Consider the following 21186-nt stretch of genomic DNA (forward strand, 5'->3'; position numbering starts at 1 on the left):
ATGGCAAGTGCAGGCATTCTGTTCCATATTCTCTAACAGTCAAAAAAGTGAAATTATGAACATCTAAGAGCCTCACTTTAGGCTGCCTTTAGGCATTTGAACATGTGACATTCCATTTCTACCTGGAAGTTGAGGGCTGCTCCCGGTGAGTGGTCACTTTCCCTACCTCCAGTCAGCCGACATACAGAAAGGTCATCATCTGGCAGCCAGGAAAAAACTCTCAGCCAAAGAGATGGCAGCTGCAGATCCTGCCCCGAAATAGTAAAGGCTGAGAATGTAAGGATGGGTTAGGGGCGACTGTGGGCTGGGGTAGGGTTTAGTGTTTCTGCGTATCTTGGCTCAGTATCATCTCATAACGCCCCCAAATCTCACCATTAATCCCAACAGTCTATTATATGATAATCCATCTTCCAATGAATTCCTCTTTCACACATTCAATTTTTATGAGGTCATTTGAAATAGCAGTACTTTTCAGAAGTTTGGTTGTTGCAGTAAAAATGAAAATTTTTATAGAACTTTTCAACTACCTAAAAGAAAACGCTGAAGAATGGTATATCAATTTTTATTATCCCAGTTTTCCAACATGATACAATGGTGCACATAGCTATATCATGTAGATGTATTTGGGTCAATTAGTTTCTGTGAAAACCAATTAGGAAATACACCACCTCTGCAAAATTCTCAGGCCATCCGGACCAATTCTCATTAGCCAACAATTGCAAATCATATTTTAGACTTCTATGATCTCTAAGCTCCTTCATGCAAGGCAAATTATTGCACGTCATGACAGAGAGAACATAGCAAGTCCAAAATTTAACAAGGCGGTGGTTGTTTATTTCACTTTTAATAGTAGACTCATGTTTTTCCTCAATAAGATCAATGAGAACAGGAAGAAAATTCATATTTTTGGCTCTTCTCTGGCTGACAGGGTCTAAGTAACACCAGCATGCTATGCTCTGTAGCAGCATGATCTTTATTTTTGGCAGAAGCTGATGGTTTTTCAACAAGTCAGCTACTTCATTCATGTGCTCGGCTGCGAATTTCCCAGCAATTGGTCCTCCTGAAAAACAAACATTTGCATTTCTGGTAGCATTTGCTATATCCAGTTGCTTGTCAAAACTTTGGAGCCTCGTATGTGTTTATATTCTTATTGTATTCTTTGACTTTTCCTCTCTTTCAACCTTATGACTGAGTAATACAATTTTACAAATTTCACCTTTGTGGACAGAAAATGTGTGTTGGACTAGGAAATGTTTTTGATAAGCAAGGGCTAATAGGGGAAGCACAGAAAGGTCACTGCTCGCCAAACACTCCTCCCCGGTTCTTTTAACCATGCACCCAGGAGGGAGTATTGCAAGGCAAGTAAAACCTGACTGCAATCGCTAGAAAATCTCTTGTGTGATCTTCCTGATTCTCTGCTTTCAGTGCTTGGAAAAGCAGAAGGATATCAGAGCATTTGAGCAAACAGAGGAAACTGAAAGGTTGAGAGGCAAAGCCAGGATCTAACTGGTAGGAGAAAAGCTTTCTGTGTCATTGGCTGTCGCTGCCCCATTCTCCTGACACATTTCTAGCCCTCTTTCGCACATCTGAGGCCCTACCAAGTTTTTCTTGCTCTGGTTACTGACCTGGTCCTAGACTCCACTTTCACTGTGTATCTGATTCCCAGCTCTTCCTAGTTCAGATAAACCTCAGTCTCCAACAAGGTATTGGCCAAGAAAACACTGAATGAAGACGATTAAGATGATGAGGAATAGTTGGCATAGTTGGCTATAGTCTAGCCCCTGGAGTTTGAATCCTGGTTGGATTTCTCTTCCTTGTACCACCACAATCCAATTGCCCCATGTATTAGTCAGCCAAAGGGGTACTGAAGCAAAATACCAGAAACTGGTTGGTTTTTATAAAGGGTATTTATTTGGGGTAGAAGCTTATAGATACCAGGCCATAAAGCATAAGTTACTTTTCTCACCAAAGTCTATTTGAAGCAAGATGGCTGCCGACGTCTGCGAGGGTTCAGGCTTCCTGGGTTCCTACATTCCTGGAGCTTGCTTTTCTCTGGGTTCAAGGTTCCTTTCTTCCTGGGGCTGGCTTCCCTTTCCTCTGTGGGCTTACTTCCCAGGGCTCCAGTTTAAGTCTTCAGCATCAAACTCCAAGATCAAAACTCTAACATCAAAAAACCTGTCCTTTGCCATGCCTTTTATCTGTGAGTCTCCACCCACCAAGGGGTGGGGACTCAACACTCTAATTATAACTCAATCATGCCCAGGTACATATCAGATTACAGGCATAATCCAATATTTATTTTTGGAATTCATAACCATATCAAACTGCTACGTCCCAGGAATATTCTATTCAACTTTAACGCTCTAGCCAAGGCCTGGACTTAAAACACTTTTCCTTTACTTCTCACGAGCACAGCTAAGGCAGTAACATTTTAAAACAGAACTCTGCTAACTCATCAAGCTAAAGGATCCTGAATTATTTTTTATTTGTTGTTTTTTTTTTTCAGTAGTTAGCTAGCTCTTTCCACAAATGGTGGATATGGTTATACAAGGAAATGGGCCTGCCCTGGAGAAAGTTGTGGCAGTTTGAGATTATTTATGAATTCCAAAACGAGAGAGAATGTTTGTAAACTGTTCTGTTCCTCTGGGCATGATACCCTTTCATTGTATTAGATTCAGCTGAGATGTCCTGGATTAAACTGTGTTAAGATTAGGGCTTTGATTCTACCGCATCATGAGGGTATGACTGAAGGTTGAGTCCCCACCCCCTTGGTGGGCTGTATAAATGGACACTCGCGCAAGAAGACTCCGAAGAAGATACAGAAGAGAAGTTTTGGTCCTGCCATGTGACAGAAAGGAGAAAGCACAAACAGCTAAAGCTCTGGGAAGAGCAGAGCCATTCGCCTGATAGTTTGCAGCTGAAGAGACCAGAGTGCTGAGCCCCTGAGAAAACCCAGGGAAGATAAACGAGCCCTCCAGCCTACAGCTGAGAGCTGAAGAAGCTGGGTCCATGGAGCCTTAAGAGGAAAAGGGAGGCTGAACCCTCACAGAGATTGGCAGCCATCTTGTTTCAAAACATGGCAACAGACTTTGGTGAGAAACTACCTCTCATGGTACCTTGAGATGGACTCTTAGGGCCTTGTGACTGTAAGCTTTTACCCCAAATAAATAACCTTTTAAAAAGTCAACAGAGTTCTGGTATTTTGCATCAGCACCCCTTTGGCTGACTAAGACAGAAGGCGTTTAAGTTTCCTTCCTGTTTAAGTGGCTCCTGAATTTCCTGTCTTCCCTCTAGCTCTCTGCCAGTGGTTCCCACCATTTGGACACCAAGGACCACTTTTCATGTTTTCTCTCATGGACACCATTCTTGGAGATCTTTAGTCTATCAGACTACATCTAAGTAATTCATTTTCCCATTTAAAAAAATCTGAGACACCAATAGCTGCCAGCCAGGGCCTTTTATTAGGAGACTTGTTTAGGCCTATCTATAAAATTTTTTTTACATATCCTGAATTTATTAGGAACAAAAAAAGGGGGATGGGAGTAAGTTTGGGCTTGACAGTCATTAGAGCAGTATGTGTTTAAGATGGTTTACCACTTAAATTTCTAACCAAGTACTTATTAATAATTATCTTTCACTGATGTAGCTGTTTCTCCAGTAGGTGTTTTTAAGAGCATTAAGTTCTTATTTTTCTAAAAAGCTGTTTTCTGAGTAACACAATTTTTCAAGATATAAGAGTTGAGTAGTTTTACTCTGAGTAGGCATCATATTAGTAGGTTGTAATAATATATATCAACTTAGTAGAGATTCTTTGATTTTTTATGTTAATGAAAGCCCTGAAAGTCTGTTTCGTTATGTATTTTTTAAATTGATGAATATGGGAAAATAATTATAAGCTTATTTGATGAACACATTCTTTTAAAGCATGAGATCCTTGAGAAAATAATTAGTATTCTATGGTGGAGCAAAGATAAAAAACTAATAATATTGGTAAAAGAAATATTTTTAGAGTTTTAAGATTAGAGCTATGAGAATCACAAAAATTGTTTTACAGTGTTTTAACAAGAAAAGGATTTCGAAACCCCTGATTTCCGCCCGTCTGCTTGCAACAGTACCTGTGAAGGCCAGCATTCCAATTCTGTAGGCAGCTCGCGCTCTCTTCTCGATGGTTAGAGATTTGTTCTTCAACGTATGGCCAAGAACCAAAATTTTTTCTCTGTGAAAAATACTGTCAGCTGAAGATATGTGTTCTTCCTCCTTCTTCCTACTGAAATATTCCTTAACAGTACCTGTCCAGAATTTTTGGAGGTTGTGATATATCCCAGCAAAATAGTGATAAATCTCAATCCAAAATCGCTTACAAAAAACACAGGTCCTGCCCATTGTGTAAAACAGCCAATGGGGCCTCCAGCTATATCACAGGTGGTACTTGAGTTAAATGTCAAGAACTCTGGAATGCATCACTTAGCAACACTGCAGAATGGAATACACAGGCCAGGGGGAGGCAAGGTATGCCTAAATTCTTCAGCCTGGCCTCCACGCCTTCTACAATTTGAACTAAAGCAAGTTGTACTTTCACTTCTCTGGTGCACAAACCCTCAACCTACAGCAAACTGGTTTCCCCCAAACATTCACTAACCTCGTTCCTGTCTGCACCTCTGGTTAGGCAGGGTCTACTTGGAATTTACCCATTTACTCTGACTATTCCAATGTGTCCTGAGCGTCTTTCCAGTGATCATTCATTGTATTATGCCTATTCTTGTTACCGAATCAAAGTTCTTCTGAGTTTTACGAGAATATAGAAGCAATTCAAAGAGAATTTCCATAGGCTCTCCCATCACACCCACCCACCTACTGGCATCTGTTCCCATATCCTGACTTTTCTCTAGTTACTATGGATGGCCTTTCCACTTGTGTAGTAGATTTCAACCAATCTCCTTTATCCATTCAACATTATTGTCTATGGTTCTTCTCTTGCTTTAGTAGTTTTTCTCTCTCAACTGGATCATTTGCATAATCAACAAACTTGCTATATAACTTTTTCTCATAAAATTTTTAAAACTCTCGACCTCAAATCTCCCTCCAACTACTGCACATTTATTTCTCTGCCATCCTTTCTAGCAAAACTCTTCAAAGATTTGTCATACTCACTGCCCCAAGCCTTCTCCTCTCATTCTCTCTGGGATGTACTCCAAATAGAATTTCAACCTTGTGATGCTGTTGAAATTGCTTTCGTTGGAGTCACCCAGTGGCCTGCATTCTGCTGAATCCAGCTCTCAGTCCTCAGCGCTTGAAGTGTCTTTCTCCTTAAAATACTCTTTTCAGCCATCTTCTAAGATGGCATATGTTTTTGCTTTTCCTCCTGCTGGCCACACTTCACCTTCTCTTTGCTGGTGCCAACCTTCTTTTTTTGTATTAGAAAATTCATGTTTTTATTTTTAAATAATTTTAGATTTACAGAAGAATTGCAAAAACAATAGAGAATTCACCTATTTCCTTTACAGCACTTCCCCCAATGTTAACAACTTGCATGACCTTAGACTCTATCATGAAGACAGGTGGGGAGGGGCAGAAGGGGGCTTGGGAGGCAGTGAGGTGGAGTGGAAGTGAGAAGGAGAGATCCTGTGCTAAAGCCTCTTCTGGAGAAAAAGAAAGAGCACCTCCCACCCCCTTGCCGCCACCTGTGCAGAAGGCGGGGACCAACCTGCCACCTCTTCTTTACAGCCTCGAATTGTGGCTCAAGGCTCTCTTTTTCTTTTTCTGTCTGTGCTTCATAGATAAGATAAACCAGTCCCATGGATTTAAATACAATCCCATGTCATGAAGACTCCCAATTTTATATTTCCAATTGGGCTTCTTACTTGAACTCCAGACTTACATTCAACTACCAACTTGTGATCTCCATTTGGATGTCTAAGAGGCTTCTTAAGCTTAACATGTCTAAAACAGAATCTCTGCTCTTACTCCCCAAACCTGCTGCCTCTCAGTTTTCTCTAGAATGGAAGGTAGCACTCTAGCCAGGTGCTCAGATTAAAAGTTTGGGATTCCTCCTTATCTTCTTTGTCTCACCTCCCCAAATCAACCTATCACAGCAAATCCTTTTGGCTCTAATTTCAGAATATATCCCCAGTTGGGGACATTCTACAAAACAAACCTGCCTGTAATCTTCAAGTATGTTGTGAAAGTTAACAACAGTGGATTCATTTTCTGGATTAAAGGAACCTGAAGAGACATGACAACTACATTCAATGTGTAAGCCTTGGCTGGGTCCTGCACATACACGTGTGTGTGCTTGTATGTAATAAAGGGTATTGGCGAGATTCATTCCTGTGCTGTCCCAACATGGTAGCCACATGAGCACTCGAAACGTGACTAGTCTAAACTGAGATGGGCTTAAGTGTAAAATGCACCCCGGATTTCAAAGATTTAGTCTGGGAAAAAAAAAATATTGTTTTATATGGATTACATGTTGATGTGCTATTTTAGATATATTAGATCAATAAACTTATGAAAAATAACTTCTGTCCGTTTTAATTTTTAAACGTGGCTACTGAAAAACCTACGCCGCCAAGCCTGGTCCTTCCTCAGGGCCTTTGGTGGCCTTGCTGTCCCTTTGCTTGGAACGCTCGTCCCCCGCTATCCACTTGGCTCACCCCATCAGCTCCTTAGGCTGTTCCTCAACTGTCGTTTTCTCAGAGAGGACTCCCCTGACCACGCTCTTTAAACTTTGCCCTTCCCAGCTCTCCAGCTTAGTGCAATCGTTATTCCACTCTGCCTTATTGCTTGCTCCCCCCGCGAGGGCAGCGATTTTCGTCTGTCTTCTTTTGTTTGTTTTCTCTGGACAGCTGAATCTCCAGGGCCAAACACAGTCCCTGGAACGTACCTTGTTCACAATAACTATTCAATCAATACTTGTTGAATTAATGAAAAGTTAGAGACCTGGTTTCCTAGCAAACAACTATTGTTCCCTGCACAAAGAACTTCCTCAAAATCAAAAGTGTTGTCTTAACTGCTGTCTCAGTAAAAGCAATCGCTGGCATTTCAGAAGCCAGCCCGTAAATACCTATGTTTTGTGTGGACTATTAGGGGCTGCTCACGACGACGTGGCGGGTTTGGGGCTGGGAGCCACAGATGAATGAATGAAGGCTCTTTTTGGCTGCAAGTTACTTACAGCCTCTGTTCACAGATACCACGACTCTGAAATGCATCTCTGTTGTCTGCACTTAGCTTTACACAAAATCTGAGAGGTAGGTATTATAATCCCCATTGACATAGGAAGGAATTTCAAGATAAGAATTAGCTTATAGAGACTGAGGAGCATGTTGTGAAAATACCAACTCCAGAAGGGCACATGAAAAAATGCAGCAGACTCTGTACGTGAGACTGATAATTCAAAAATAATTTTTATTTTTAACATTGACGATTGAAAGAGTGATGAATACAAATGCCACAAAACTAAAAGTACCCCCCAACCGAAAATAAAATGCAGAAGTGAATACAAAAGATATGGAATTAATCTCTCATGCGATCTTCAAAATATTAAAAAACAAAAACCGTTGTAACATCTGTGATTTGACTTTCTGTAAAAAAAGCCATTTCAATCATTTAACAGTACTATAGTCTGTACAATGTACCTTTAAAATGAAGGATATATGCATATATATAATATTTATAAATTTACAAAAATATACATTATAACTTCACAGTCAAAACAACTATTTGCCAGGAAGTCTGGCAAACAGTTTTCACTTTAAAATGACATCAGTCCTTTCGAAAGTCTTGCTAAAATGTAAATATTTAAAATAACATCTAAATGATATTTATACAAATACATCCATAATACAGTTGACATTCCAGTTTTAATTACACTCACACATTGTTTTGTACCTTGGCATACCACCTTATATACTCTTAGGAGGAAAAAAAGTTATTTAATAAATGCTACTGAAAAGTCCCGTACTTTAACAGACTTGCTCTCTTGAACTGAAGCTGTAATAGGAGCTATTGTTTTAACTATTTGGCCAGGGCCCTACCCAGTGGAGAATGGTTTCTCTGGCCCAGTCATCACCACTCGGCTGCTTTCTGCTTCCTAATCTCACTGCCACATTAACATAAGCAGGGACTACCTTCTAATGCCCTTCCACTCCCACCCTATTAGAATTCTTTCATCTTCCAAGCTGTTCCATCTCAAGGAGCACACAGCTTTCTGAACCCACAACTTTTGGTTTTGATTTGTCTTAGCAGCAAAATACCTCTCTGGTATGAGTATCATAAAATTATGGCTCTCTTTAATATGAAAGAAGCTTAAGTTTTCAGTTTTTTCTTTTTTTAAGAGTACGGGTATAATCTTAATAAGGTACTTCTTAGCCATCCACCTATCTTTTTATAATAATGAAAACACGAATTTGAAATTTCCAAGACGGAGAGAAAAAAATAAATAGTGGGAGTTAAAAAAAATTAAAAAAAAAATTAAACTCTTACAATGGGTCATTTTTTCCAGGGCCAGCAGGCAAACTGTTACATGAAGAAATTATTTTTTTGTGCTTTGTACTTAGAGAAAAATTTGGGAGCTAAGGGGGCCACTCAACCCTGAGAACACGACAGAGAAAAACGGCAAGGCATATGATATTTATCAAAGTATCCCATGACTATTTCCAGCTCACAGAAGAACTTCCAAAAAAGTACAAAGATGGCTATTTTAAAATTCCATACACATTAGATAAGAAGGACTCTTCTACTAAGTATTGTCGGAAGCAATCCACGATGAAATCTACTGAATTCTATAGAGCCACATTCTATCGGCCAAAGGACAAAGTATATAGGTACTGTGAAAACAGACTGCAAATTCGTTCTATACCATGATACATTTCCAGACACCTTCAGCAGAACTCAAGTTTTAAACATGTTCCAGTGAAATTACAGCACCATCCTGATTAAAAGGACCAGATATTAAGACAGTTAGTCGTTAGGCAGAGTCAACGTATTATTAAAAGGCCGTGGCAACTTCGTTTCCATGGCGACCCCCAACTTTAACACAGTCTCGAGGAAATTTGTCCAACTGTTCATATGCCAGCCGCCCATCTTCTCCTAGGGATAGAACAGTAATCATTAATACCTATTTGCATTTACCTTTTTAATACATCACTCACATTAATAAACAGCAGTTTCGTTTAGGTATGGATTGCTATATTTTGGAAAAGTGCCTTCCATTATCCTTAACTATATTATTATTTTCTAGGTAATATTTAGAAAAACTAAGAACTTTAGAGCTAATGTCAGAAACCTAAAGAAGGCCAGGGTGTCAAACAGTAGAAGTCCTTATGGCCATTTGATGTGGATAATTTCACATGATAGATTCATTCCTGAGAAATACTACAGATTATATTTTACGTGCATTAGGGATTTCAGTATAGCCAATCACTGACATCGGTGCATTAAACTTTTACATAACTTTTACTTTTTATACATTATATACTGTTACATCTAAATGATCTTTTATAAAGGTCATATTTAGGCTTTCAAACCTCAGCTAAAAATGATTCTGTTAAATATAAATACATGGTAGCACTGACTGCCAGTCGACAGTTCGGTTCAATTTTATCAATAGCACTATCTTTGCACAGCCAAGATGTATTTGTATATTATCTGAATTTTTTACTGATTTTCTTATTTTAAAAAAACAGGAATGAGGTATAGAAAAATGGGAAAAAGTGTGCTGATACCAGTGATAAGAAACAGACTTTCATAGAATTAATACAATTGAGGCAAAGATGGAAATAATTAGTTGTGTTCAATCAAAAGTTCGCTGGACTAATGTTCAATTGTAAAGGGAAAAAAAGCAAAAAAAGAAAATGCATGAAATGCTGGAAATATATTGACATGTGTGGGTTTTAGAAAAAGGGATGTAATTATAGATTTTATAATATATTTTAGTCCAGAAACAGAAGCCTGTCAGTAAACCAAAAGTCTGTTTTTAAATTTTTTATTTTTGCACACTTAACTTTTTCAGGAACACATCAGATACAAAAGTAGAGATTTGTGGGTAGTTATTGCTTAGTGAGTACACAGTTTCCCCTCGGGGTAATGAAAAAGTGTTGGTAAAGGATAGTGTTGGTAGCATATTATAAATGTAATTAATGCCACTGGATCGAACACTTAAAAATGGCAAATTTTATGTTATATATACAAACAGAATAAAAATGTGTTTATGGAAAATGCATAGCCTAAGGTAAGGGTGAAAAAAAGGTAGAGATTTGCCTGGACAGGCAAAAGACCTTAAATTTTTGAGATTTTTGTTACTGTCTCTGAGGCACATACTATTTTTTTCCCCTGGTTCAGTAGATTGCAATTTTTGGAAAAGACCCCTTTTTGAAAATAAAGGAGACAGTGTGATGTATAAAAGAGATGAAAACAGCCGCTTTCCGATTGGGGCGGAGGGAGCTGGAGAGGCGACCCCAGCGTGCTCCCGCCCAGGCTCCCGGCGCTATTTGGGGAACGCTGATCCCGGGCAGCCCCGCATCCACTCACGGAAGGGTCCCAGTTCAGAGTAAGTCCCTCCCCAGGGTCCCCCGGAGTTCTAGGCGGTTCCCAGCGCCCGGGTCTAGATGTCCTTGGGCCAGTCACACAACCCACCCGCTTCCCAGCTGAGCTCAAGCCACAGGCCCGGGCCGCCTGGCAGAGCCCGAGGGTGTCCTGGTGACACGACGGAGCCCGCGGGGCATCTCACTCCTAACCAGCGTTCCTCTTTCGGCAGGGTTTTAATAATACACGGTATTTTTAGAGCGGTATTAGGTTACATAAAGGTTCCATCACACGTCCAGGCATTCCCACGCGCCCCACCCTTGCCCCCTAGCAGGCTGTGACCGCGTGGGCACCTGCTCTTTCCAGTCCTTCCACAGCCTGGCGAAGCAGGCAGGTCTTGGAGAGGAAAGCCCCCATGTGGGGAGCCGGGCAGACACTTCCAAGCAGGACTGAGGTTCAGCTGGCACCTTCTGGAATGGCCATCGCCCTGGTTAAAACTGCTCTGCCCAGGGTAGTAGCCGCAGGCCCCATGTGGCTATTTAATTGGCAATTAATCAAAATTAAATAGAATCCAGGCTTCGGATCCGCAGGCCGCCAGCCGCGTTGAGCCACTCCACAGCCACACTCGACTGGGGGAGGCCATCTCGGGCAGGGCCACGATGGAACATTCCATCAGCGTTCCGGTGGGCGGCTCTCGGTTCACACACTGAAATAATCCCACCCTGGCTGGTGAACAGCCGCTTCCCCGAGCCCCTCCAGTGCCCTGCGACAGCCCCCAGCCCTGCATCACAGGATCTCTCTTACCCACTCCCACTCTGAATATTCTTGTCACTCTATCACTTCAGTCATCTGTGTGGGATAAACATTCACAGTATTGTGCATCAGGGCCAAAGGAGAGTCAGAACCTTGAGTCCAGGGGTGCTCAAACTTTGTTGCATGTTAGAGTCACCCGGGACGCTTTGCAAGTCCTGCTGCCAGCGCACACCTCAGACCAGGTAAACTGAACAGGCCCTCTGGGAGAGGAGCCCAGGGGAGGCTTTGTGTAAAGCTTCTGGATGATTCCACCACGCGGGTGGGGAGCCGTGGGTGGTGTGCGGTGAGGGTTACGGGGCTGGCGTGGGCAGCGGTGTCGAGCTAAGGTGAAGCAGGTACTGGAAATGTCCTGTCTGCAGCTGAGGTGGGGCACTTTCAGTAGGGGGAAGCTTCAGAGGACACCGGAAACACAAGCATCGTCTGGCTCTGCGTCACACACATTGGGCTTGCCTTCGCTGTTACTTTGGAGCACCAAGGGATAAATAATACCCTGGGTATATTTTTCAGGGAATCAAATCGTTTCTTTGCCAAAAACAGCCATAAGGAATAGCTGTTTTGTCCTTTAAACAAAAGTACGCTGGCTCAGATTTCCGTGCAACAAATGAAACATTTAATAGCAGAACGAAGTCTTACTAAACCCGTAACTGTAAGAAGGAACGCTTAACAGTGGATGTGATTTTCACCATGATCATAAATTGCCATAAGATTCCCTCCCACATTATTAAGCTCCTCTAGTCAAACTAGGGTGGCTTTTTCCCAAGAAGTAGTATCTTACGTTCAGACTTCCCAGCAGTAGAGCTTCGACATTTTAAGAACGTGTCATAGTAGTAAAATTCTTGACAACCACTACTTATACTATTTTTTTTGAATAGTGTTAAGAAAGGCTATTCCCAGCCCCTCTAGCTCCTGAGGGAAAAAAGTATGAAACAAGCGAGGCGTGCATCTTTGTACGGTGAAGCGGGAGGGCTATGGAGCTGTTCCAGGGTAAAATAAATACTTAAATGACGTTCCTTGGTGTCAGGGCAAAGGTGGGTGCAGGCCAGCCGTCGCTGAGAGGGTAGCCTGAGGCCCCAGGTGAGTCAGGCACCTGGGGCTTAGGGCGTCCCTGGAAGCTGTACACCTGGCACCTCAACCGGTCTTGTCCTCCGGTTGTAATGCCAACCCCAGACTGGACTCTAACCTTGAGTCCTCATTATTGGCTCCGCTCTACGGTTTGACTTCTGTGTTCTTGGCTCTAAAACGTGCAGGCTGACTAACCTTCTAGAATGGCCCGAGGGAGCAGTCCTCACCCTCAACGTCCAGAAAGTTGGAAGAAGAGTTGGGGAGAGATGGAAATCAATCCATACTATGTGTGTGTGTGTGTGTACAGATGGCCCACAGGGAAAAAAGCCTATTTTTGTTATAAGGTACATGAAACTTTCCCTCACAGTTCTCTTTGAGAGGGTCAGAAATGGACAATAGGGGAAGCAGGTGTGGCTCAAGCAGTTGAGCAACTGCCTCCCACAGGAGAGGTCCCGGGTTCGGTTCCAGTGCCCCCTCAAGATAAACAGACCATGAGCAGACAATGAGCCAAAAAAATAAACCCAACAAGCAGACAATGGGCCGTCAAGGGAGCCATGGTGGGGGTGGGGTGGGGGGGAATGTAAGTAAACAATAAAGTGCAAAAACTCACCAAGAGACAAGAGGGTTTCTGAGGCCACATTTCTGATTTCTTCAATATCAGACTGGCACAGTGTCACCAGCATTTTAATGCTCTCAGTAGCCTGGGGGGAAATGAGTACAAAGAGTGTTCCAGTGTTGAGGTCTGAGGTTACATGAGACTTGGCATTTCAGAGCTCGTAGGGGCCTTAAAAACCATCTTACCCCGGGGTTTCCAAACCTCACTGAGTGTCAGGATCACTTAAGGAACTCTTCTTAAAGTACAGATTTCTGGGCTCCCTCCAGGTGCACTATACAGGCATTTCCTAGGATGGAGCCTGGAATTGTATTTGTAGGAGCTTGGATGATCATTTCCTGGAGGACTTTAGGTCTAGAAAAGTGAAAAGCCTAGACTGCTTTCCCAGACTAGAATCCACCTGCAGTTCTTTCTACCGCATCACACTGCTTCCAAAACACCTTTAAGAATTCCTAACATTAGAGAGTTTAAACTGTTATGTAAACTATAATCCACACTCAGGGGCAATACTCCAGTATGTGTTCATCAATTGCAACAAATGTACCAAACTAATGAAAAGATGTTTTTGATGTGGGAAAATGTGTGTGGGGAGAGGATGGGGCATATGGGAATCCCCTACATTTTTTATGTATCATTTATGTAATCTAAGTACCTTAAAAAAAAAAAAAGAATTCCTAATATTGAGCTTTTATACCAAAATAGAGTAGAATAAAGGTCCACAGCCTCTCTCTGGCAAAATTAACATTGCTTAACTACCGTGGAGAAGGGTCTGAGAATTTAGAGACAAATGGAATTTTAGTACTTTTTGCAAACTTTGTCTCTGCTATTTTCTGCAAACAATAAAAACTGATATAATCACCAGATCATCTCTTTTTTGGGGATAGGAGATGCTATTGGTGAACTAGTTCCCCTTGACTATTGAGAAACACAATTGTTTTTTCAAACTTACTGACTTTAACAAGACCAAGTCACATACTTTAGTATATGAAATACTATTCCTTTTTTAAAGATCCTGGAACCAATAAGCAGTGCATCATTGATGAAAAATGCTGCAAAAACAGGTACTTTCACACAGGAAGGAGAGCAGAGGCATTGGCTCGGCTTAGCCCTTCCTGATCGGGGCTGACAGCAAGGGGCTCTGGGCTGCGCTTTACCTGGAGGCTTTTCAGGGCCAGGCAAGCTGCCTTCTGCAGCTGCAGGTTCGCCTTTGTCAGTGCTTCGCAGTAATAGAGCAAGGCCTGAAAGAGAAGAGGCACGGCTCAGACACTCGGATTGGTTCCTAGTGCTAGAGAAAATTAAACGGCCACCTGCCCTGGGAGTTACCAGGAGCTACCGCCTTCTGAGAAATGATGGACTGTCAGAAGACAAAAGAATTGAGCACAGGACCTTCTGAGACTCGAGGAAGCTGCAGTGTGAGCAACATTTAGTCATTTGGTAATAAGCCAGTTTCAGGCCAGTAGAGACAGCCTATCAGAAATGGCTAAGTACATCACACCAACCATTGGGTCAGAGCTTCCTATGATATAAGGATATCAAATGCCAACCAATCACTGTAACTTCCCACCTAACTATCCCCTAATAGCTTTTAGGAGCGGCTGTGCCCAGATGGCTATTGGCACTCTCACGCCAGTTTCCCGTTTGAGATCTTCCTGCCTGAGCAGTTTCTCCTTCAATAAACCCTTCCAATGCTTTCGTTCGTCTGTAGTGTTTCTTTTGACAACAGTTTAAGAAATATACCTCTTTACTCCCTGAGATGGATTTCAGTATAAAACCAGATATTTGACACTATCTTCAGAGTCAAAAGAAAAATCACGAAAGCTCATGTTGATTAAAAGAGCTATTTGTTTATGCGTCAAATCAATCCCTTATATTCTACTCAGTCAAGGACTTGAGGGCGACACGAACTTGGAAGATACAGAGTTAAGATTCTGGCTTGCAAGGGACCCTCAGGGTAGCAGAAATGCCAAGACACGTTAGAAGGCGCTGCAGAGAGCACGTGCAGTAGGGGCCGTAAGAAGGCGGCAGTGCCAGCCCGTCGGGTGGAGAGGACACGCCCGCCGCAGCAGCGCAGGCTCCATGAAACGATGATGCCCGAGCTGAGTCTGAAGGATGGGGTCGATGTCAGAGGGGAAGCTGGGGAGCAAGGACCTTCCAGCAAGAGGCAATGGCGTTATTAGAAGGCCATGCAGGCAGGGAGGGGGCAGCTTACTTGAAAAATAACGAGGACTCAGGCTGGGGAGGGGGAAGACAGTGAAGAAGACAGGCCCAGATGGAGACTGCTCCTGAGGAGAGGTTGTTTTTTTTTTAGGTACCAGCGCCAGAGATTGAACCCAGGACCTCCCCTGTGGGAAGCAGGCGCTCAACCCCTCGAGCCGCATCCACTCCGCTCTGAGTTTCAAGTGCTCCCTATGGTAAATGGGCAAAAGGAGCGGGAGCGGGAAGCGGCCTGATCAGAGTGGGGCTTTCGGTGTCCCGGGAAGGGGGTGAGGCATGACTAGGGGGCTCAGAACCGTCGGGGTTCCCTCCTACAATGACTGAGGGCCCCCGCTGGGAAATGGTGTTAAAATGGAGGGGCAAGGCGGGAGCCATGGGGGAGGTCGTGGACATGAGAGGGCAGGCAGGGAGTCCCACCTGAACCCGGGCTTTCCTGGCCAGCGGGCAGGAGAATAATGTGGCTCTTAGAAACAAGGACCGGAGGCGGCAGAAGTCGCAGGGGGAAGAGTTTCGGGTTGGCTGAGTTTGACACATGGCCTGTGGAGGCTCTGTATAAACGTCTCCATGGAAAAATAAACCTGATTTTTTTTTTTACCAAGCTGATTCTTCCTAGTTTCTAGAATGTACAGTATTTAATATTAATTCAGATGTGTAGGACTCACCAGAACTTGTACTTGTTCAGAGGAAAATCAGCTTTGAAAAGAGCCGGGGGATGGAAAAGAAGGGCCCCACTGCATCTGTTTGCTATTTGCCTACACTGCTTTTATTTTCAAATGCAGAACTTGAGTCGTAACCGGCAGGCCCCTGTCACCTCCGCTGGTGTGTCTCTTAGACGTGGTCCTTCCCCGTGACCACGGGTCCTGTCGGGGTCCTAGTTGTCAGCCTCGATCTTCCCGACCACACTTCCGCCCCCAGCACCCCTGGGTGAGGAGGGAGCCCTGCCTGTGTGCACCTGCCTCCCCCCTCGGGGCGCTTTTACAGCAAAAACAACACTAACCAGCTCTTAATCCCACCAGAACTGGGCAGTTGCAGCCCCGGCATCAGCTCTTCTAGACCTCTCTTCTTGCCTTTTGCCCTTTACCACCTTCCTTTTGGGGCGACAGCAAGAGGAGGAGGAAAAACCCAAATCTGAGCAGGGCAGCCAGGAACAAAGTGAGGGACCGTGTGGCCCCACCTCCCTCCGGCCCCCCGCAGCGCTCCCTCTACCCTGGGTAGATGGATAGCTCGGCTCTGCCCTGGCACCCCATCCTGCGGAATCACTGTTAGGGTGCAAAGCCCTTGAGAGGAGCGGCAATTTACGTCGTTAGCAGCTCCTTGAACTTGGATACTTATGAATATAAGGTTTGCATAAGCATTAAACTTCTGTTTCAGGGTTAAAAGAAGGAGATGGGCAGAGAACAGAGGAGAGGTGCACACAAAAGTTCATCCACTTTATAATTTTACCAAGGGCTGGCCCTGGATGTCAAAAACCATCGGACGATGACTTGGCAAAATGCAAAGGGTCGTAACCCATTCATTCTGGCTGCCCCAGTGGAAATGTTGTTTTTATCTGCCCCATTTCAGAACTATATACATTGTAAGCCAGGTGCACATGCTAGGGCAACATGCCTATGTTGAGTTTAGAGACGTGACCTGCTCCTGTCAGTTGTCTTAGAGAGTAGGCTCCCAGGGGAACTGCCGGCACGGCACTGTGCTCCTGTGCAGTGACACTGATCCCCAAGCCCACGGCTCCGGGGCCACACTGTCCCTCTGAGCACGAGCAGAACCCCTACTGACTTGAGCGGGAATGCGGATGCACAATTCAAGAACGTATTTGGCACGTCCCCGTTTCTTGCAGAACAAGCAAGCATCATGTTGCTCATTTTGGTGGGACTGCACGGGACTGTTGTGACACTCAGATTTGGTAGCAGTCCCAGGAAGCAGCTAGAAGGCGTGTCGTGAAGCCCCTGGCCGCCCTGCAGAGGCAATCCGCATCTCCTCCGGCAGGTCCTCGTGAGGAACGGAAGAGCCACCTCCCAACGGAACAGCAGAATTGCACAGAGTGGCTATTTCCTATTGTCGAGGTGGGAGGAGAGGTTCAGAAGATAACGAATCAGCACGTACCACTTGTGCTTTGTTTCAGGAGCCACACAACTCTAGACGCAAGATTCAAGGTTTCTAGTAACACCCGCTCCCACCTAGGAATTGGGGTATTTAGCAGGTGGCATCACTTTCAAGAATTTAATGTACTAATTTCTACTATTTCATAGAAGAAAAAGTGGCAGGAGTTCAGGCTTTGAGGGCAAACAGACCTGAGTGGCATCCAAGGTTGACCACTTAACTGCTGTGTGATCTCAGGCAAGTCTAACTCTTTGAAGGCTCAGTTTCCACATTTATAAAGTGGGGGAAAATAGTATCCACCTTGTCAGGTCTGAGAAGCAGCACAGTGCCTGGCGTTTAGTAGGTGCTCAATAATTGGCAGTTTTCTTTTCTTTTTTTACTAGATTGGAAATTCTTCAAGGGGAGCAACTATCTTCCTTTTATTTCTACTGTGTCCACAGAACCCTCCATATAGAGTCAGACACATGGCAAGAAACCAAGAAAGGCTCAGTGATGAAGATGGAATCCAAGAGAATCCACCTGAGAGCTGAATTGGAATGGAAATGTAGAGCCTTTGGCCTGCGGCTTGGGCCCTGGAAATGGAAGGTGCATATGGAGAAGCCAAGGCGGCTGGACTGTAGCTGTGGTTATGCTGCTTTTCTCAGGGGGAGCGGAACACTGGCCCTTGGTCACGGCCAGAGTACCAAACCCTTCTCCCGTGGGCTGCGCAGGCTTAGATGCGTGGGGCCCCAGCCACCAGCGTGCGCGCCCATCTTTGTGTGTGGGAAACTAGCTTGAATTTGAATGTGGGAGCCTGGCTTGAAGTTGAAACGTTTCCATAATGCAGATAAGACGTGTGGGTTTAGGAACAGCCGCCTTGACTAGACGGAATGCTGTCTGGTCAGCACGAAAATTATTTGCATGTGGAGCGTTTGAACTTTGTATATGGCCTGTTCCCCAGCACTGCAGGTGCTGCAGCTTTAACAACGAGCAGCCTGGAAAGTAAGCATAGAGAACCACTGCTTCGTCATTTCTAATAAATGTGATGTGGAAACTAGAGGCGAGGCTCTCAGCTCCAGAAGCTTTTGAGTGCCCTGGTCGCATCTTTATTTTCTCTCTTGTGTCTTTCTTTCTGTCCTTTTATTTCTTCAGTTCTGCGTCACCTTCCCTTCGTGCAGACCTGTTGGTGAGCTGGTCTCAGCATTTGTGTTTTCTCCTCTCCTCAGTGCTGGAAAGGGTGGTGTGGTACAAAGTACAGCCTTTGGACTAACACATAGTAGGACGGGAATATCGTCTCGAGTACAAAACCATCTCACCATGCACTTAGGGAAGGGACAGAGAAAAGGTAAAGAAACTCCTCCGGAGAATTCAACATTTGACCTGTTCAAGGACAAGAGGGGGCCAAGTCAACTTCTCTTGAGCCTGTCTGAACTTCCATGTGAGACAGTTTTTGTTTTTTTTTTTTTTTTTTTTGTTTAGAATAACAGTTCAAATTGTAAAGGCATCTCAGAGAACCAAGCCCCCTGCTTGCACCGGGCCCCGGTGTGCTTGGCTAGCAGATGCCTGTTACGTCAGGATGACCAATGAAAGCAAAGCGTGACGAAATAGCCTCTTGCCTGGCAGTAGGAGGGATGGCTTTTAAAATTAAAAATATTCTCACTCCTTGACCCGATAGTTTGATGACCTGACCCCAAACTGCTCATATAAATATTTGTGTGTAACATACCTATACATAGATGTTCACCATGATATTTTTCATAGTTGGAAACTATACGAATGCCCATCAGTACAGAAAAACAAAGAAGTAAACTATGGGATATCCACACATTGGGCCACACATTCATCAGATAGGAGGAGGTAGGTCAATATTTTCTGACCTGGAAAGATAATAGCCATGCTATATTACATAAAAAACGTTAATTACAAAACAATATAACAGTGTGAGCTTACTTTTTATAAATAATAATAATTTATATGTTAGCATATACATAGAAAAAATCTGAAGAATATTTACTAAATTAACAGTTGTGTTTGGGGGCTGGACTTACGGGGCACTTTATTACTGTATTTCTGTAGTTTTAAATGTTTTACATAGAATGTGTATTTATTCATAAGCTGAAAAAATTCCTTTTATAAAAGAGTAGATGGCAAAATATTAACAGTAAATGCTTCCCACCTGATGTCCCTAATGTAATGGCCTACCTTTTCTCTGAAATGCTCATTTTTGGAGGCTGCTGCCAGGTAAAGGGTCACAGCCTCACTGACTTCGCTGTCGCCTTCAGTTAGTAGCAGAGCGAGAGTCCTGAGGACCTCCTGCTCGGGGGGCAGGTGGTTGGGGGCCAGGGCCGCCATCGTCTGTAGCAGTTTTTCATCTCTTAGCGATTGCAGAGTCTGGACCATGGAAACTGGAGAGGAAGAAGAAAACAGAGCTCGGTATGATATGATTATATATTTACATATAATATAAATGAGACACACACATATGGAAGTGTATACGTGACAAGAGACCCGAATGCATGTGAAAAATTAGTATATGATAAAAGTGGCATTTCAAACTAGTGAGAAAAGGACAGATGATTCAAATAACTGTATTGAGGCAAGTGGCTAATTGTATGGGGAGAAAATTAAGGTGGACCTCTACCTGGCTACTAAAATAACTTCTAGATGAATTACGTAATCAAATGTGAGATCTAGAGTAAGTCAACCTTTTTTACAGTCCTCCTACTACAGCACACCTTATTTCCCCTGGCTTTTGAGCAGGTCCATCTGGTAAAACCCTAACCCTGCATGAAGTCCACACTGCTTTCTCTCTGTCTCCATTCAGGTGTTCAGTTCGACTAAGGAATGTACTCTAATCCATAACTGAAAATCCGAAATGGGTGCTCCATTGGTCTCAAAAAAAAAAAAACACACCAGGATGCGAGTGTGGCAGGCTCAGTACACACGGGAAAATAGATGCTAAAATTCAGTTCCATTCATGAGCAGTGTCTTCTGCACCCAAGGACAAGTTTGTAAGTTATCCAGATTTTTTGCTTTAATTTTCTATTTCTTGTGCTGTGGATATTCTGGTACTTTCGCTGCTTTATAAATAAATACCCTAGTAAAAAGTCTTGAGATAGTCTTACCTATAATATCTAAGTAAATAAATAGCAGAAAACAACTGAAATGTTCAGCAATACAAATACATTATGAAACATCCAAATGGAGGAATATAAATTATACGTAAATTTATTATAGTACATATAAATTGTATATAAATTTATTATAATTATAATAAAACCTTTTCAAAGAATATAATGTTCAATACACAACAAGCTGTGTATAATTTTATAATGAATAATCCCAATTTCAAACATCAAACTCACACCCATTCAACTGAAAAAGACATTAGATTTTAATAGTAGAAGCATAGGCAATTTGAATTTTTGCCTTCAAACTTCTCTATGTTTTCTAAAATTTTTAAGGAAGGTCTTTTGCTTTTATAATGTAAGAGAAAGAAAAAAGCACCCAGAAGGTCAGAACTGTTTTCGTTGTCACTCCCCATTCTCCCTGGCGATAGACTGGGCTTTCTCTGGACAGTGTCACGAGAGGCTGAGAGGTGGCACCTGCCATCGAGTAAACTAACATGGATATTAACCGAGTAAAATGGAAATTGACTCAGAAGCTTGACTTCGTGTCAAATCTGACCTCGAGACTGTGACGTGAGCCCACAGTCCTGAGCAGTGCCCGCCTGCCCCCTGCACCTCTCTCCTCTTTGTAAGGGGCGCGCAGACCCTCCCGCATCCCACCTGGCGCGGTGCCGGGAGGAGGAGTCAACCCGTCTGGGGAGCTTGTCACAGGGTTGAAGGTTCTGGAAAGGGAAGGGCTAGGCCGAGCAGCACCAG

At 43.4% G+C, this 21186-nt stretch overlaps 2 protein-coding genes across 6 annotated transcripts in view; both read right to left on the reverse strand.

Moving 5' to 3' along the window:
* Positions 1 to 546: 546 nt before the first annotated feature.
* Positions 547 to 4409, reverse strand: ARMH2 (armadillo like helical domain containing 2). The gene is made up of 2 exons (XM_004462072.4): positions 4116 to 4409; positions 547 to 1060 (listed from the first exon to the last, which is right to left on the reverse strand). The coding sequence occupies exons 1-2, from the start codon at positions 4381 to 4383 to the stop codon at positions 633 to 635; spliced, it is 696 nt and encodes a 231-aa protein (XP_004462129.2). The 5' UTR covers positions 4384 to 4409; the 3' UTR covers positions 547 to 632.
* A 2969-nt stretch (positions 4410 to 7378) lies between these two features.
* RIPOR2 (RHO family interacting cell polarization regulator 2) overlaps positions 7379 to 21186 on the reverse strand; it is a 212209-nt gene continuing 198401 nt past the window's right edge. For all 5 annotated transcript variants that reach the window (XM_058285324.2, XM_012526591.4, XM_058285325.2 and 2 more), the window contains exons 19-22: positions 19505 to 19707; positions 14164 to 14247; positions 13007 to 13097; positions 7379 to 9087 (exon numbers count right to left, since the gene is read on the reverse strand). In XM_058285324.2, coding sequence (XP_058141307.1) covers positions 8987 to 9087; positions 13007 to 13097; positions 14164 to 14247; positions 19505 to 19707 — 479 coding nt within the window. In that variant the 3' untranslated portion in view covers positions 7379 to 8986. The remainder of the gene's footprint in view (positions 9088 to 13006; positions 13098 to 14163; positions 14248 to 19504; positions 19708 to 21186) is intronic.

The sequence above is a fragment of the Dasypus novemcinctus genome, chromosome 22 (assembly GCF_030445035.2).
Source record: "Dasypus novemcinctus isolate mDasNov1 chromosome 22, mDasNov1.1.hap2, whole genome shotgun sequence".
Taxonomy (NCBI): domain Eukaryota; kingdom Metazoa; phylum Chordata; class Mammalia; order Cingulata; family Dasypodidae; genus Dasypus; species Dasypus novemcinctus.